The 16,891-nt window shown below is 34.7% G+C and overlaps 1 protein-coding gene across 1 annotated transcript in view; it reads left to right on the forward strand.

Annotated features, from left to right (window-relative positions):
- mal (molybdenum cofactor sulfurase) overlaps window positions 1-16,891 on the forward strand; it is a 133,377-nt gene that overhangs the window by 46,712 nt on the left and 69,774 nt on the right. Inside the window, exons 4-6 of the mRNA XM_089101088.1 lie at window positions 432-1,037; window positions 7,070-7,143; window positions 12,338-12,537. Coding sequence (XP_088957214.1) covers window positions 432-1,037; window positions 7,070-7,143; window positions 12,338-12,537 — 880 coding nt within the window. The remainder of the gene's footprint in view (window positions 1-431; window positions 1,038-7,069; window positions 7,144-12,337; window positions 12,538-16,891) is intronic.

Below are 16,891 nucleotides of genomic sequence, written 5' to 3' on the forward strand. Positions count from 1 at the left end.
GAACATTTGATGGCCAATTTTTTTTCAGAATACTATCCCTGTTCAAAACATCTGCTTCAGATTATTCTGTCATTTTTACTGTCATCATATAACGAGTCAATGGCAACAGCAATGCCAACAGCAACAACAAGGTGCATTTTTACAATTTGAGGATTGTAATAATGATGCTTTTTTTCTTAATATGATATATAGTTCAACCAATTCCAATCAACTAACGCTGCCATGCCATATAATCAAAGCCTCAGTATTTATAAGCACGTAATACGTAAGACCAATCCTTGTTTCTGATTTTCATTTTGACTAGAAACGATTGCAGTTCATTATTTATGGCTCAGGAATAAATATCAAGACATTTCAGGTGTTAAAAATTGCAATTTTCGACGTTTCATAACTACTTTCGTCAATATTTTATTAGCCATTTTTTTTTTCAGAATACTATCCCTGTTCAAAACATCTGCCTCAGATTATTCTGTCATCTTTACTTCTGGTGCAACCGCAGGTTTAAAAATAGTAGCCGAATATTTTGATTATGGCGAGACATCTACTGCCAACTTCTATCATTCGCAAGAAATCCACACCTCTTGTTTAGGCATGCGAGAATATGCTGAGCAAAAAAATGTTTCAATTGTGTCACTGAAACTAAAGGAGTTTACAGATTACTTTCAATCAATGGAGAAGCAAAAAAATGAAGTCGGTAAAAGCCTTGTAGTATTCCCGGCACAATGCAACTTCACAGGATATAGAATGCCGTTAAATTTAAGTGAAATAGTAAAAGAGAAGCTAGGAGTCAACGCCTACGTATGTCTGGACGCAGCATCTTTCGTATCGACAACTGTCCTTGACTTAAGTGGATATAAGCCAGATTTTGTTTGTATTTCTTTTTATAAAATTTTTGGCTGCCCAACCGGACTTGGTTGTCTTCTTGTGAAGAAAACAGCTGAAGAAGCTTTGTTGAAAACTTATTATGGAGGGGGTACTGTTTTTGTTGCTGCGTCAAGTGAAAACTTCCATGTGAAAAGGAAAAGAATTGAAGAAAGGTAAATATGTCACCTTAAATAAACTACCTTTGGACAATTTAAAAGAGTTATCTTTCGTTTTATTTATTTGATATTGGAAATTCCAACTTTACTTGCTGTATTCTCTGTAAATTTGATTGTTTTCTGAGAGACGCTTATGGATGGTAATCAAATGAATGAATTAAACCAAAGAGTATTGCGTGAGTTAAGCGAAAATGTCTGTGTGTGTTTTTTTTTAATTTACGATACGCAATATTTTACAGTGTTGAACATACAATTTTGTCATACTTTCAAATCATAGTCAACAATTTGTAGCTGAAGCGCCCTCAAAGTTCAAGAGATTTCAAAAATTTCAAAATCATTTAAACAGAATCAAAAGGTATTTTTCTCTTTATTGGCCTTGTGTGTCATGCTCAAAGTGCCAGATACTATTAAATTTTACTCATTGTGAAATTTCCAAAAATTTAGAAGCGCATATTTGCTCCTTTTTTTGCATTAAGAGTCTTAAAGTTAGAAGTTCTTAAAGTTAAAGTAAGAGTACTTAAGGTTGAGTCTTAAAGGAGAGTACAAACTACAAAAAACAAGGTTAGTGAGCAGTAAAAGAAAAAACTTGTTTGAAGTTATCAAAATAATGTCTTTTGATTAATATAGCTTGGTGTAGGAGTGTTATCAAAGGTTAAAATCCAAAGTTACGAGTCCAAAAGGAGTGTAAAAAAATGTAAAGCAAGGTTTTCAAATCCGAAAAGTGGTAGGGTCCTAATACAAAATTCAAAAAATGTGAGAATACAGAAAAGTATGTCTTTTCTAGTATATCTTGAAATGTTTGAGCGTCAGAAAACGAACTTGCTCTTTTTTTCTAACTTCCTCTTGAACAAATTTTCTCTTTTTGAAAAGAAAATTTGCTTCTTTTTTTATTTTACCAAATCAGACTCTAATGACTTAGTTGTGGCTTGAAAATAATAAATATATTCAAACATTTTCTATGGAACTGTTACCGAACATGAAAAATTAATTGAGCGCTCCCATCATAACACAGAAGCAACTGGAAATAATGAGATAAATTAAAAATGAACGTAATTATTTTGTTGAGAATTAATTGTCTTTTTGGCATCCAATGTAATTATTCTCATTGTTTTTATGTTTAATTCCTTTGTGATTTTGCAAGATTGATGGAAAATTTTTGATAATAGGTTCGTTTTTAAAAATAATATCACAAATTGAATCAAGTTCCTGGATCTTTATTAATTGAAAAATCTACAAAAATATTTTTTTTTATTGCTATGGCTTCCCTAACTCGTTGCGCAAAACTTTTATCGTTAGAGATAAGTATCGCTTACACAATATCCAACCTCAAACTCAGATTGTTATTACATTCTGCTTTTATAGTTTGTTCCAATGAGCATGGGTAACTCATAAGAGCGGGAACTGACGCTAGTAAAAAAAAACTGACAAAAAAAAACTATCAACGCCATTTAGCATTTGGTTACACTGCATTTTTTTTTCAGCACATAATAAGAGCAATTAACTTAATTAGTGTAATTGGTATAAATTAGGGTAGTAATAAGTGTCTTATCTCAGTTCCTGACCAAAAAAATGATTACAGAGCTGAAAATATGCCAAGCGTTGCCAAACGCTGGCTGGCGTTGGTAGTTTTTTTGTCAACACTAGTGCCAGTTCCCACTCTTATAAGTTACCCATACTCTTTGGTTTGGTCATACTCTTGGCTGGACTGCGTTGATTTGGTCACGGAGCAGCAATTGCAAATATTTGGTTTTATTTTTTCTTTTAATTCTTATTTTATTTTAGATTTTCCATTTTTTTTTAAATTGTTATGTTTTTAATTCTTTCTTTCTCAACGTTGAAAACCCCTTGTTGGATACAAACAAAATTATGTCGCAACAACTTATTCCTTGTTCATTTGTTATTTTAAAATGTCTAATCCAGTTACTTTTGTGAGGTGGTTTCACGAAGATACCTTCAAATTGTAAATGTTAAGCAATTGTATATTATATTTTTAGATGAGTCTATTTTATTTTTATGTATATTTTTTAGTTTTAGTTTATTGTTTTTTCTCCACGCTGAAGACGCCTTGTTAGATACAGGTGAAATATTCGTTTTTCTTTTTTTCTTCGTTTTCATTTACTGGCCATAGACCCCTTTGTCGTATTTATATTTATATTTTTGTGTGTCTTCTGTCATGGCTGGCCAGTTCGGCTTTAGATCTTTTATTCTCCATTGATCCTTCGTTATTCAAGATTTTCTTCTTTGTCTTGTCATGGTAAACCATTTTGGCTTTAGATCTTTTATTATCTTCTAGAAAATAAATATCCCAATCAATATCCATAAAATACAAAAAATGACATTAAATAAGACAAAAAACGCATCTATGATTTTTTCCGTCTTTTGGAGACACAGAATATAATGACAAGGGCTAGGGTATATTAAAATAAATAAGCTGGTTTTATTTTCTATTTAGGGAAAAGAAACAGAAAAACCATAAAACAGCAAAAATCATCTGCCAAGCCTGTATGTATATATCTGTGTTTTAACAAAAACGTTCATTCTATTAGAGTTGGCTATTTGAAAAATAAGATATAAAAATACGACAAAGATAAAAACAGACAATCTGTTCAGTACTTCTATTTTTCTTTTTCACAGAAACAGGGCTAGATGCTCTTGCGTTTAGAGGGTTTAAGACAGTGGTAAACCATTTATGCCCATTTTTTTTTGAAAATCTTTATACTTTTTTGAACTTGCAAAACAAAGCCAACAAACTTGGCAAAATAGTATATTTCGATTTGTCTCGCAGCTTAACTGTGAAAAGATACTACGTCAAATAGGGACTTACAGTGCAAAAATGTCAGTTAAATTGTGTAATTTGTTTAGCCTCCCCCAGCCCTTCTCCAAAGCCAATATTCGAGGCACAAAAGTCCCAAAACAATTTATATTTAAGTGTGAAAAACCGCTTTGCAACAGTAAATAAGTCCCGTAAGGGCTTATTGCACAAAAACATTTAGGTGGGTCATATTGAAAAATTTTAACCCTCCATCACCCCTTCAGCACAAAAGTTTAAGTCTGCTTGCCCTCTCCTTCCTTCCCCGATGCTATCTGAAAGTTTCAACTCCATCCGCCAAGCCACTCAATATATTTTCAGACATACCATTCTTATAACCTGGATACAAATAGTTTCTTTTGATTTGCCTCATTTCCCTAAGCCCATGTCAAAATTAGAGGTCAGTTTGGCTCCCTCCCTAGCACCCCTTCAAAGTTTCAACTCGACATCCTTAGCCATTACCGAAACAATCATTGGATTCAATGATTCCAATGTATGCTTGTGTCGACCAAAGAAAATATTAAAAAACTTATCCCCCCTAAAACGACACTGAATAATAGAGATATAAAAAGAATGCGAGCGTATTCTGATAACATGATGAGCGTAAAGCCGACCCCCATATATTCTGTATTGAAACCCAATTGAAGCTCAATTGAAACTCAATTGAAGCAATAAATGCCCATTTTGCTTCAATTGTGCAGTCTTACCCCCCTCTTCTACCCGAGGATCCTCCAGTAAATTTAACTACTCCTTCAGATGATAATTTAATTGCTGATATTTCATGGGCAATTATAATCCGTAAACTCTCTTCGTCAGAAAGAACTTCTGTTGCCCCTTTAGAAATTCCAGTTGCTCTCATTAAAGCATTTGCTAAAGAATTATAATTTCCCCTTCAGATAATTTTCAATAATATAACAAAAACAGAATATTTTCCAAAGAAATTGAAGAAGGGGTTTATTACCCCCATTCCAAAGAAAGGAGCAGCTAATGATTTCTCTGGTGTCCGGCCGATCACAGTTACGTCAGTTTTTAGCAGAATATACGAAAGCTTTGTTGCCGCATGGCTGAAAAAATATCTTTTGAAAGTAACTGATCGAAAGCAATTTGGTAACATCCCTAAGTGTTCGACAGTTCATTACCTCGTTAATTTAATTGATTTTATTTTAAAACACCTGGATGAACCTGGAAATCGGATAAATTTAATTGCAATTGCTTTCAGAAAAGCATTTGACCTTGTTGATCACAAAATCCTTTAAGAAAAAATGGCGGAAAAAAATATACCCAGCTTTATTATTAAAATCATCAAGAGCTTCTTAACAAATAGAGAGCAAACTGTGAAGTATAAAGACCAATTTTCCATTTCTCTGCCAGTTTTTTGTGGAATTCCACAAGGGACTGTGATCGGGCCGCTGGGCTTCCTCCTCATGATAAATGAAATTGCTGCTGAGCTGGAGGACAGATGGAAATACGTTTACGACTTGTCCTTAACGGAAATCGTATCTAAGGATTCGAAGAGCAATGCTGCTGGTTTCATCGACCAAGTTACCTCAGAGGCGGCGGAAGTAAATATGGTCGTGAATAAGGACAAAGCCTCGGTCACAACATTTTCTTTTCTTCAGAATACTCAACTGTCTTTGGAACCTCCTATCGCTTCTGAGCTAACAAGTCAAAAAATAGCTTTTATTTATGTTGTTATTTCACCTGATCTCTCATGGTAGGAGAATACAAAAACAATTGTAAAAAAAAAGATAACGGCGCTATCCAAATGGTAAAAAAATTGTCAGAATATGGGGTTCCTATGGATAAGCTGAAATCAAAAATTCGCACTTTCATCCAGCCCTCAGTTGAATATGCTTGTCCGGTTTGGCATTTTGCCCTTACCCAGGATGAAACTGATAAAATAGAACGAGTTCAGAAGAGATCACTGCAAATCATTTACCTTACTCCTTTTACCTCAAGGAATTTAAACTTGAATCCCTTTCTTCCCGCCGAGAAAAATTATGCCAAAGATTTGGCTCCTCCCTCCTTCAACATCCCATCTACCGATCATTCCTTCCCCCACCTTTTCTCCCTATAAGATCTCGTCCCCCCAGGGAAGTGGCTGAGAAGGTTCCGAAACTGACCCCAGTCCACTGTAACACCATGCACTACAGTAAAAGCTTTGTGCCAAGCTTTGTGAAATATTACAATGATCTCTAGTGTTTTTAGTGTTTAGTTTATTTTATCCTGACGAATTTTTATCAGATAATTTTATTCTCAATCTCAAGTGTTTTTATCCTTTAGTGTATTTATCCTGACAATGTTTTATCAGACAATTTACTTTGCTAATTATGACTAAGAGACATCATATTTGGGCTTTGCCCACGAGATCTATGTCTTGTTTTTGAATTAAATGAATGAAAAAAAAAGGATTCACCCTTGGAAAGCCTTCAAAAATCTTGGCCTAGTGAACCATCCCTTAGAGGTTCAAGCTAATCGAAAAAACAGGAACTAACATGCTTATCTTGTTTGCTAAAACTGATATGTAAACAATACATGATCTTTAAAACAATGAATAATTTATATAACTTAGGCCCACTGCACCTCCAGCTGAGGGGGTCATATCGACATGGAGGCATACTTATTTGAATTTTGACTATTTTGAACAAAAATGGCTAACTCATGACTTCGAACCGATAACAAAGGGGGGCTACAGGGGCACTTTTGACCCTTAAAGGGGTACAAGAAATTCCAATTTCCCTTCAAATGGGTCCTCTCCCAAATATCTACGTCACTTTCTTCCATGTAAAGTGGCCGGGGAAAGCTAATACACGAAAGGCACATGACTCCCCACAAAGGCAATTCTTGTGCGTTGCCTCTGATTCTGAAAAAATTACTATATTCCAATTTATATATTCTTGTGTATTTTTCAAAATATCAAGAAAGTTAAAATTGGCGATGGAACTGTTTCAAATTTCAGAAAGATACTCAAGAAGCTTAAAAAAGCTATTGCATCAAATTGATACCTTCAAAATAAACGAACGTTAATCCAACTATTATACTATTTACTTAAAAGAAAATAATTGTTCATTGAGATCGTTGATAGTGATAGAGATCGTTCGTTGGATAACGTTTCAAACGTCTTCTTTTCTTTATAATTAAATAAAATAAAAATATTGTACTTTCTGTTTGCATCTTTAAATTTTAACATATTATTTTATTTTATTTATCACATTTTCAGGTTTGAAGATGGTACTTTGCCTTATTTAGAAATTGTCAGTTTGAATGCATGTTTCGACTGGCTAGAAGCAAATGGTATGTAAATTAGCCATCATTAGTTTTCCGTCATTTTCCTATAATTAATATTGTGACAGAAGTAGCCTCACTGGGTTACGTAATAATTTCGTGGATGTTTGTTTTGAATAAATGAATAAATGAAATTTAAACCGAACAGAAACTGAAGTGAATAGTCACACATCAGAGTTAAAACAACAGGTGCTGTTCAGGGTTGCCAACTGGACGTATTTCATGTCAAAAGACGCATGTGTGCTGGGACACGATGACATGAAGGGAAAAAAGTGACACATTTTTAGAAATTTATGACATAAAACGACACATTTTAGAAATTTATGACATAAAAGGGAGAAAAAGGGAAACATTTTGTAAATTTATGACATAAAACGACACATTTTTGAAATTTGGGACATAAAAGGGAGAAAAAGGGACAAATTCTGTAAATTTATGACATAAAACGAAGCATTTCCCAACTAGATATATGTTTTGTTAAAAAATTGTCACTTTTCATCAATAGTCGCTTTTTACTCGATTTTTTTTTTTAGCATCCAAGTTTTGTCAGAAATTTCTTAAGTAAAAGATTTTCTCCAAAGTGGAGTGGAGTGGGAGTGGAGAAAATCATGTTTATATGAGCTTCGTGCTTTCAGACTAATTAAATTTTTATGAACACATTTTTGGATCCTCAGGGGACACATTCATGGACCAGAAAGTTGGCAACCGTGGTATTGCTATGGACAAATACATGAAACCTAAAAGGAACAGAAATAAAAATGAGGAGTCAATTCAAAATGAAAACGAACGTAAATTGCCACACATAATGTTGGTATTACCATCCCCATCCTCAAAGGCCATATTGCTATTTGTAATTCAATGAAAATGGTTTTTATTTCGAACTTGGTTTTCATTATCTGTCATAAAATTCGCCTAAAAAAAAACAACCAAATAAGATCACACTACAAAACAAGAGCTACCAAAAATAAAATTGGAGCTACCCCTCTCTTTAATCCCTTGACAGGCTTGAGTGTCACTTTCTTATAATGAAAATTCCATGTATTTCAAACCATGTGGCTCATCAAAACATCGTCGACAAGAAAGGAGACAATCACAACCCTAATAAATATTATAGGATGAAAATAATTTTTTATTATAAAAATTAAATTTGCGACTTTTAGTTAAACTTTATTATTTTATTACGACACTTTATTGTCGAAATTTTTCCCTTTGATCCTATTGCTTTTAAAGATATAGAAAATTAATGTATAAATAAACTTTAAAGTAACAATTTTTATGAAACAATCCGTTCAGTTCGGTTTAGTTTTTTCAGTCTAGTTCATTGTTTCATAACATGTTTTCATATTGTAATTGAAAATTCTTAGCATAAGAGTCATATAATAAGTCAATCAGGTAACAAACAGAAATCACTACAAATCAACAAAGGAAGCCTAAACAAACAGAAATTGAAACGGATAATAACATCAAACTTAAAATCTTGATCTATTCATGTCAATTTTCTGGAAAACTCATTTCTGAGTACTACTGCAGAGTTACAATTCAAAAATGATCAACCACACTAAATAGTCTAATACTGAGGTGAATTTTTTTTTTTTTGACTTGACTTGGCTTGAAGATAAAATTAAATATTAAGCTATTCTTGACTGGATTTTGTCTGCAGGAATTACAAATAATCTAGTTAACATATAAATTAACCACACTAAATAGCCCAATACTGAGGTGAAACTTAACAATACCACGGGGATAAAGATTACACGCTCATTTCTTTGCTTTGGCTATACTTAGCTTGCACACAAATTAAGGAATGAGCTAGCCTTGAAAGGATTATGTTGGTAGCAGCTCAAACAACCTATTTAACAGAAATCAGCCAAACTAAATAGCCAAAAACTGTGATGAAACTTGGCAGTTCCACGGGATAAAGATCACAGTGCTCATTTCTTTGCTTGGGCTATACTTAGCTTGCACACAAATTAAGGAATAAGTTAGCCTTGACAGGATTATGTCTGTAGCAGCTCAAACAACCTATTTAAAAGATAAATCAGTCAAACTAAATAGCCCAAAACTGTGGTGAAACTTGACAATTCCACGGGCCAAACATGAGAGTACCCATTTCTTTGTTTGGACTAGTCTTAAAATTAAATATTAGACTTAAAACAAAGTAGATACAATTAAATAATAGGCTAGTATTGACAGGATTATTAACAGAAAATTTTTAACAGATTAGTTAACAGAAAATTCTAAGTAGCCTGATTTTAGGGTGAAACTTCACAATTACATGGGCTACAGATGACCATGGCAATGTTCATTGTTTTGACTAGACTTGTCTTGTAGAAAAAATTAAGTAATAAGCTAGCCTTGACAGGATTATGTTTTCAAGAATCAAAAACGGCCTAATTAACTGAAAAGTTGGGCCAGTTATTGTATAACCCTGTGTGAAGGTTCCTTTCTTTCTGTATGCGAATTATACAATTAGAGTTCTTCTTTGACATTCGTAAAGGAACTGCTTAGTAGAATTTCGGCTTTGTATAAAATTTTTAACAGCATTTTCACTGCGCATATTATCGCTTATTGGTGTAATTTTAAAACCTTTGAAATCGTACAAAAGATTTCTTAAAAAATATAGGAAAATATTTTAAAATCAAGCTCCAAGAGCCCTGCGAACGATCCAGGAATTTTATGCTAGGAAAGCTTGACCATCTAAATTTCTCCAGTAGTTTAAACCGGTGACTCTGGGATATCTACCCCTTGCCTACCTCAAACACGAAAATAAGAAACCAGAAGATTTGAGGTATTTATTGGTCGTAAAAATATATTTTCCCTGGTTGGACATCTATTTTCAACAAAATAAAATCCTCGCTACACACCTCTAAATATTATATTTTCAGATTTATGGTAGAAATGGTTCTTGTGACCTGGGTGATATTTTTAATACTTATTGGTCTTTTCGTAAGAAGTCATAGGCACGTAAAACTTATAGTGGGATTTACACTTTGAATTATGAACCTGTAAACTCCCCACAAGGATTTGTTTCATTAAAATTTGGCGCTTTATGTTCACTCATGGGTGTAGGGAGGGGGCAGGGTTCAGCTGCCTCCCCCCCCCTAGACCTTCAACTTTACATTAGATATGGCTAAAAAAGCAGATGGTTGGGAAAAAGCAGTTGATAAAACTCCATCACACTATCGAATGCCCCCCCCCCTAGACAATATGCTGCCTACGCCCATGTGTTCACTATTAACGATTCATCCAGATATTAGGGGTACGCAGGGCTATATTCTACCGATTTTAATTGCCTAATCTTAGATATTTTCATTTTACAACAGATCAAAAAAAAATATGTCATAATATTATTATTACGCTACTTGTTATTGAAAAGATGTATCTTAAAAATCACAGGTCAGTTACCTACTAGTTAGAAATTATTTTGCTCAACTAGTGACATCTATTAAATACTTTTTTTAGAGAACGTCATAAGAATAGCAAATGGCAATTCTGATGCGAAAAGGTCTTAAGAAATACCTTGAAATAACTATAAAGTGATCAAAAAATCAATTAGAGCGATAAAAAATTTCTGCACAAATTGTAGCTGGCTCTTTATCCTAAAATAATTCATTAGTTTCATTATTTCAGGAAGGTTTCAACTTTAAATATTCTGTTAATAACCATCTATTATGAACCGGATAATTATAATAGAAAATAATCGATCATTACTTCATAAACGTCAAATATTCTGATAGAATGTTCACTATTATCATCAACACCAAGAGGGATACAACTCTGGATGTGGAAGGAATAAAATATGATATAAATAAATATAAATATTGTGTAGTGAAAATATTTTCATTGTTCAACTTCAGATTCAAGAGGATTATTGAAGCAGAAGCTTCATTTTAAGACTAATTTAATTAATTTAATTAAATTAGTTAAGATTAATTTAAGTGCTTTTGAAAAGTTTTTGTTTAGAAAAGTTTTAAGTGTTTCTTTGAATTTTTTTTAGAAATGCTTTATGAATTGTTTTATAGAAAAAAGTCTAGTTGAAATAATAAGAAAATTTTGTCAGCCTAAGACTAATTAAGAGATTTTAGATTGCGAAGAAAAACTTTTACGAAGAAAAGTTTTAAAAGACGAAGAAAAATTTTAAGTTGCCATGTTCAATAAGTATTGGCGTCTTTTGCTTAGAGAAATTTTGTTTAGAGATGATTCTAAGCCCCTCCAAAAAGGAAAGAAAATGGCATTTTTCCTCCCTCTTAAGTCTTTTATCACTTTGACCCACATTTATCAGTTTGACCGGAATTTGTAATTGAAGTCTTTCATCAAAAGCTAAAAGCAAACTAACAAAGTAAAATCCATTAACTGAAATTCATTTTAACTAATTAATTTGAACTCAAGTGAAAAATCCCATAAATTTAGATAAATTAATATGTAGATTTAAAATATAAATTCAAATAAAAAAATGTGCCTTAAATGTAAATGTTCTAACTTTTCAACATTTTTTCGATCGAATAATTCTGAACTAAAAGGAGCTAAATATATCCTCATGTTTTTCAACATTTCGTGGAAATGTCTGTCTTCCCAAAATCAAATTCCTGAAAAACTCCTTTAGTGACTCGTTTTTAAATATACCTTCTAAACAGCTTACCCTTTCCCCTGAGCCTCCAACCTAGATGACTTTCTCGATATCTTGATCCCTGAGATTGTAATTTTCCTTGTCATTGATGTCCCTTTAGGCCAGTGGTGGTTATAGGCAGGGGAGCAGCTGCCCCCCGCATTTTGAGACATCTGATATTAAATCATTTTTATTTTATATTTTTATACTCCTATTGTATGACTTGCCCCCCCCCCCTCCAGATTATGAGGCATAAAATCACTACTACTTTTATCCTAAATATCATTAATACAGTTTCTATTTGTTTATTTATTTCTAATTCCTTCATTCCGATATACTCAGGGAACAAGTTAAGAAGCATTTGTCAGTTATCCCTTCTTTCAGCCGTGTAAGCAATGTTAAGCAAACACTACTAATTTCCTACGGAAAATTCTCCCTGCGGACAATTTTCTCTGGAGAGTCTTATTTAATAAGATATATTTTTTCGAAGATCAATTTTCGCCTTCAAGTTCTTTTGTCTTTTGCATTAGCATCTTCTATAAGAAAAATATCAGTTATATAAGCAAAGGACTGTTAACTAATTTAAGGCATTTTCAGGTTTACAAAAAGTCTTTAGTAATCAGCCGTACGAGCTAGCTTCTTTGGCATTCAAACATATGCAAAGTGCTGTTCACTCTAATAGCTCACCTATGTTTGAAGTATATAGCCTTACCGACTATACAAATTCGCTATCACAAGGAGGTATTGTCAGCTTCAACATGAGAGATAGCAATGGTCACTATGTTGGTTATGCCGAGGTATGTCCCAATATCATTAATATTGCTGAAAGTGAATATTGTTGTCTTTTTTTGGGGGGGGGGGGCTCTGTTAATATTATTACATAATTTCTACTAAAATGAATTAGCTTTTTTCTCTGCTTTCTGATTGTACTTCATCTCTGTTTTAATTTAAATTTTTGACAATCGTTCGTTTTCACAGAATTTCGGTGTTAGATAATAGGCCTCATAATGGCTGCAGTAATCTAGAAGAGAATTTTTTTCCTTTTTTATGGGCCAGTATGATAAAACTTATTATGAACATATATTCAATGTTAATGTTGCTGAGTTTGCTTCTTTGCTGTTAACTGGAAAAAGTTTCTGAATTATTTTGAGGTTATTTTCCTATTGTTGTTTACCCTCTAAAGTTAGATTTTTGGCTAAGTAGTGTTTGCAAGACCTTCTCCAATTATTGAAATAGGCCTTTTTCCCTGGATATTTTCACCAGCGCTATCTTTATTCTCAAGTAGATTGGCGCGCCATCTATAATATCAATTTTTATAGCGTCATTTTTAATTTCATATCGTTAAGAAGCATACTGGAAGCTAGCCAAAGACGGGAAGGAAATTCCCGCAGCTGACGCAATGTACCCGCCGGTATTAAGTTACCCGTAAATTGCGGGCAACAGTTGAGGGGATCCTTATATGACCCTTGTTCCTAAGTTTTTCATTCAGTATTTATTCTGCATTCGGTGCTGATAGCGTGGACCGCTGCAATGCTTGTTTATAGTCCATTTCTGATTGTGTCCAAAATAGTATAAAAAAAGGCTTGTCTCCAGATATTGTGAAGAAAGTATGTCTGAATTTTTGACGCTCGCCCAGGTTTCTGAAGCGAGGAGGCAAATCTTCACTTCTGCCATTCTGAAGAAATTTAGCCTAAGAGGGCGGGTGCAAATGCGTTTATTAACAGTGTTTCTGATATTATCGATACTATCACGAAGTACGATGCTGATGATGTTGGTCTGCCAGTCTTCGTTATCCGCCACCCTAGTGAAGTGCCTCTCCTTCCTGCCGATGCGTTTTGTGCGTTGAGTTGCCGTGTAAACTTCTGTTTGTCTGAATTACGCTTTTTGTCTGAGTGTGTGATAACTCTCCTGGCTGGAATATTGGACGTCCTCCGTCATTAACGCAAGAGTGTTCTGTCTCTTCGAAACCGTCCTATGAAGTTATTCTGAAAAACCCAACTACTAACCTCAAAGATCCTACTGAGCGCAAAGAGACCCTGGATACCCTGGATGGTTATGACGGTATCGTAAGCGTGAGATTTGATCCTGTCAAGAAAAGATGGGTAGCTCATACCCGAGATAAAGCTTCAGCTGTCTCTCTCACCGCCGCTGCAACTGGTCAGCTTAATGTGTCCACTCATGTCCTTAATCAAAAAAGTGCTTGCTATTCTGAGTTACACCCCTGCTGGTTTGCTAAAATCAGAGCTTATTAGCATGATTCCTGGTCTTGTTGACGCGACTAAAATTGGAAGTCCCAGATCCTTCCACCTTGGATTTCTAGACGATGCTGCCTTAAATAAAGCTATAAATGAGGGTGTGTGTTTTGGATACGACCTTTTTAAAACTAGATCTTTCCAGAAATTACCTCCTAGATGTTACCGTTGTCAATTGCCGAACCACATTGCCCGTAATTGCCCACTCCCATCGACCAATCAAAAGTGTTCACGGTGTGCCGCTGGACATTGTGACACCGTGATAGTTCTTGCACTGAAAGCCTGATTTGCGCCAACTGCGGGGGAAATCATGTTTCCTATAGTCTCAGATACCCAGTGTAAAAACAGCTCTGAACAAGGATAAGAAATGATTGCTAGTGGCAATAGATTTCCCTTTGTTTCACTTTATATTAACGGAACCAAAAACAAATATCTTTTTATTGATGAGCTTCTTGATTATGATATAGTTTCCCTACTGGAACGTTTTGTAACTAAGGCCAATTCAGGTACTCTTAAACGGTCACCTACTCACCACACATTTATATATGAAGCTAAAAAACGTGCGGTCAACCCTCTGAGGGCCTTGCAACTTTAGTTCACCTCGCTCAGAAGCACTAGCTTATTTCTTCTGGTCATAATTTAATAGCAATGAAGTCCGGTAGTATGGTCCTCATCAATTTCTATATGCCATGCAATCGTTCATTTCTTCCCTATATTCCTTCGCGGGTTCTTGCCAGCGACAGGACACTTCTGCTAAAAGTGAATAATCAGGGATTAAATTGGATTGTGGCTGGTGATATTAATGCCAATCTTCTGTCCCAATTTGAAAGAAGTGACCTTTTTTTTCACGCTTTGCCTAGTGGCTATCAGTTAGTCAATAAAAACAAACAGTTTACCTACATTCATAACCGTGATGGTGTTAGATCAAACCTTGATCATATTATAGTTTCAAATGGATCACTCGTGATTCCTGCTGTCATTGTTTTGGATGATAAAATTGAGGATGATTACTTGCATTTAACTTGTGAAATTGAGTCTCCTGCTGAACTGGCTTATGCCCGTTTTTCTAGCCATAATAAATGGTTTGATCAGCCAAATTTGAAACGAGTAAATTCTGAAGTATATTTGTATGCTCTTTGCTCGTTGTCGTCAGGCCTGAAAGTGCCTTTTCACCTTTTACAAACCTCACTAAGGTTACCGACAGCTAAGATTGATTTAAATAGTTACTATTATCAGCTCGTGCATTGTTTAAAGTCAGCTGCTTCAGCTTCAGTTCCTGTTGAACGTGTTAGATTTGGCACCAGAAAACTGTTGTGAAATGTGTGCCCAAAAGTGAAAAAAAGCTAGACAACGACGAAGTTTTGGCTTCGTCTTTGGATTGCTTGTGATCGGCCCAAGTCAGTTTAGGTTTTTTGCGTCAAGCCCGCCTGAATGCTTCGGATGGCCCCTCGGATCGGAAGTCTTGGTTCAATGTAATTAATAGCAGCAAGTATGTGCCGGCTGCCGTTTCGATTATCAAAATCTGTTATTTTGTTGTTCATTTTACTCGTGTTTTTCTACATTTAACCGCTCTATCCAGTCCTTTTTTTCTTCCTTAGTGCATAATACTATTCCTCAAGCTCTTCAGCAAGCCCATATATTGTCAATATCTGGCGGTGATTTCTATCGGGCTTTAAGGAGGGCTAAAAAATCAATTCCCGATATGGATGGTTTGTGTTACAATCACTTCTCCATTAAGTGTCCATTATTGTTAACACACATTCAGCTCCTATTCCAGATGTGTTTAGCCCAGTCATTAGTTCCAGATAGTTTTCTTGCGGGAATCGTGCCATCAGTTTTGAAAAAGGAAAAGGACGTAGATCAGTGTTCCAGTTATCGACCGATGACAGTGTCCTGGTTCAAGAGCAAGCTGTTCGAGTATTCTGTATTGCCTGAAATTTTGACTTCTGACTATCAAGTTGGATTCAGAGCTAATTTTTGTTGTTCTCAAGTCCATCATATTCTTGATCAGTTGCTAGTCTCGGCAAAAATGCAAAAAGGCAACTTTACATTTGCTCAGTTGATATTTTGGGCGCTTTTGACAACGTTGTACATTTGCAAGTGCTTCATTTCTTAGTTATAGCAGGAGTCAATTCTTCCGTTGTAAAAGTTCTTCAGTATTGGCATTTCAATTCGTTGGTTCGGTTAAAATGGATGTCTTATATCAGTATCAGTTCAGCTTTCGAGCAGTGCATTCGTATTAGGATTATACCTAATGAAAGCAGAAAGAAGGGAAAGGCAAAAGAACATTATGATTTGGAACATGGGAGTAAACGATGAAAAAGAAGAAAAAACGGGATTTGAGAAATTAATAACGGAGGGCTTGGAAGTGGCCCTGAACTTCAGATATGGTGTTAAACCAATAAATAAAGAAATGAAATTTACAGTGATGGAAATAGAGAATTTGAAACAAGAACCATGATATTGAAAAACGCGAAAAGACTAAAAAACAAAAAAGAAGTAGTTTTTTCGAAGCTTTTCATAACTGATGATGCTCCGCAGGCAGTGAGGGAGGCGAGGAAAAAGCTTTTAACGAGAAAGAACGTCTTAATTAAAAATGACGTCAAGCCAGTGGATATTTGGGTAACAAGATCAATACCCCCAGCTTTATACATCAGATTTGAACATGCTGAAAAAATAGCAAGTGAAACTCTAGGCAAAAAGGAGGTGGAGGCAGTGATTGATAATTACAGAAAAGGATTGAAAGGGGAACATAATAATTATATGCTATACGATCAGCCATCTGGGTCAGGGACATCTGGTTCTGGCAGTCGTTCGGCTGTAGATAAATAGGATAAGTTGGGCTATGCACATAAAAAGAACTTCAAAATAGTGCATTGGAACATCCAAGGGGTAAGCA

The sequence above is a fragment of the Artemia sp. Qi Xiang Cuo genome, chromosome 15 (genome assembly GCF_049724085.1).
Source record: "Artemia sp. Qi Xiang Cuo chromosome 15, ASM4972408v1, whole genome shotgun sequence".
Classification (NCBI taxonomy): Eukaryota; Metazoa; Arthropoda; class Branchiopoda; order Anostraca; family Artemiidae; genus Artemia; species Artemia sp. Qi Xiang Cuo.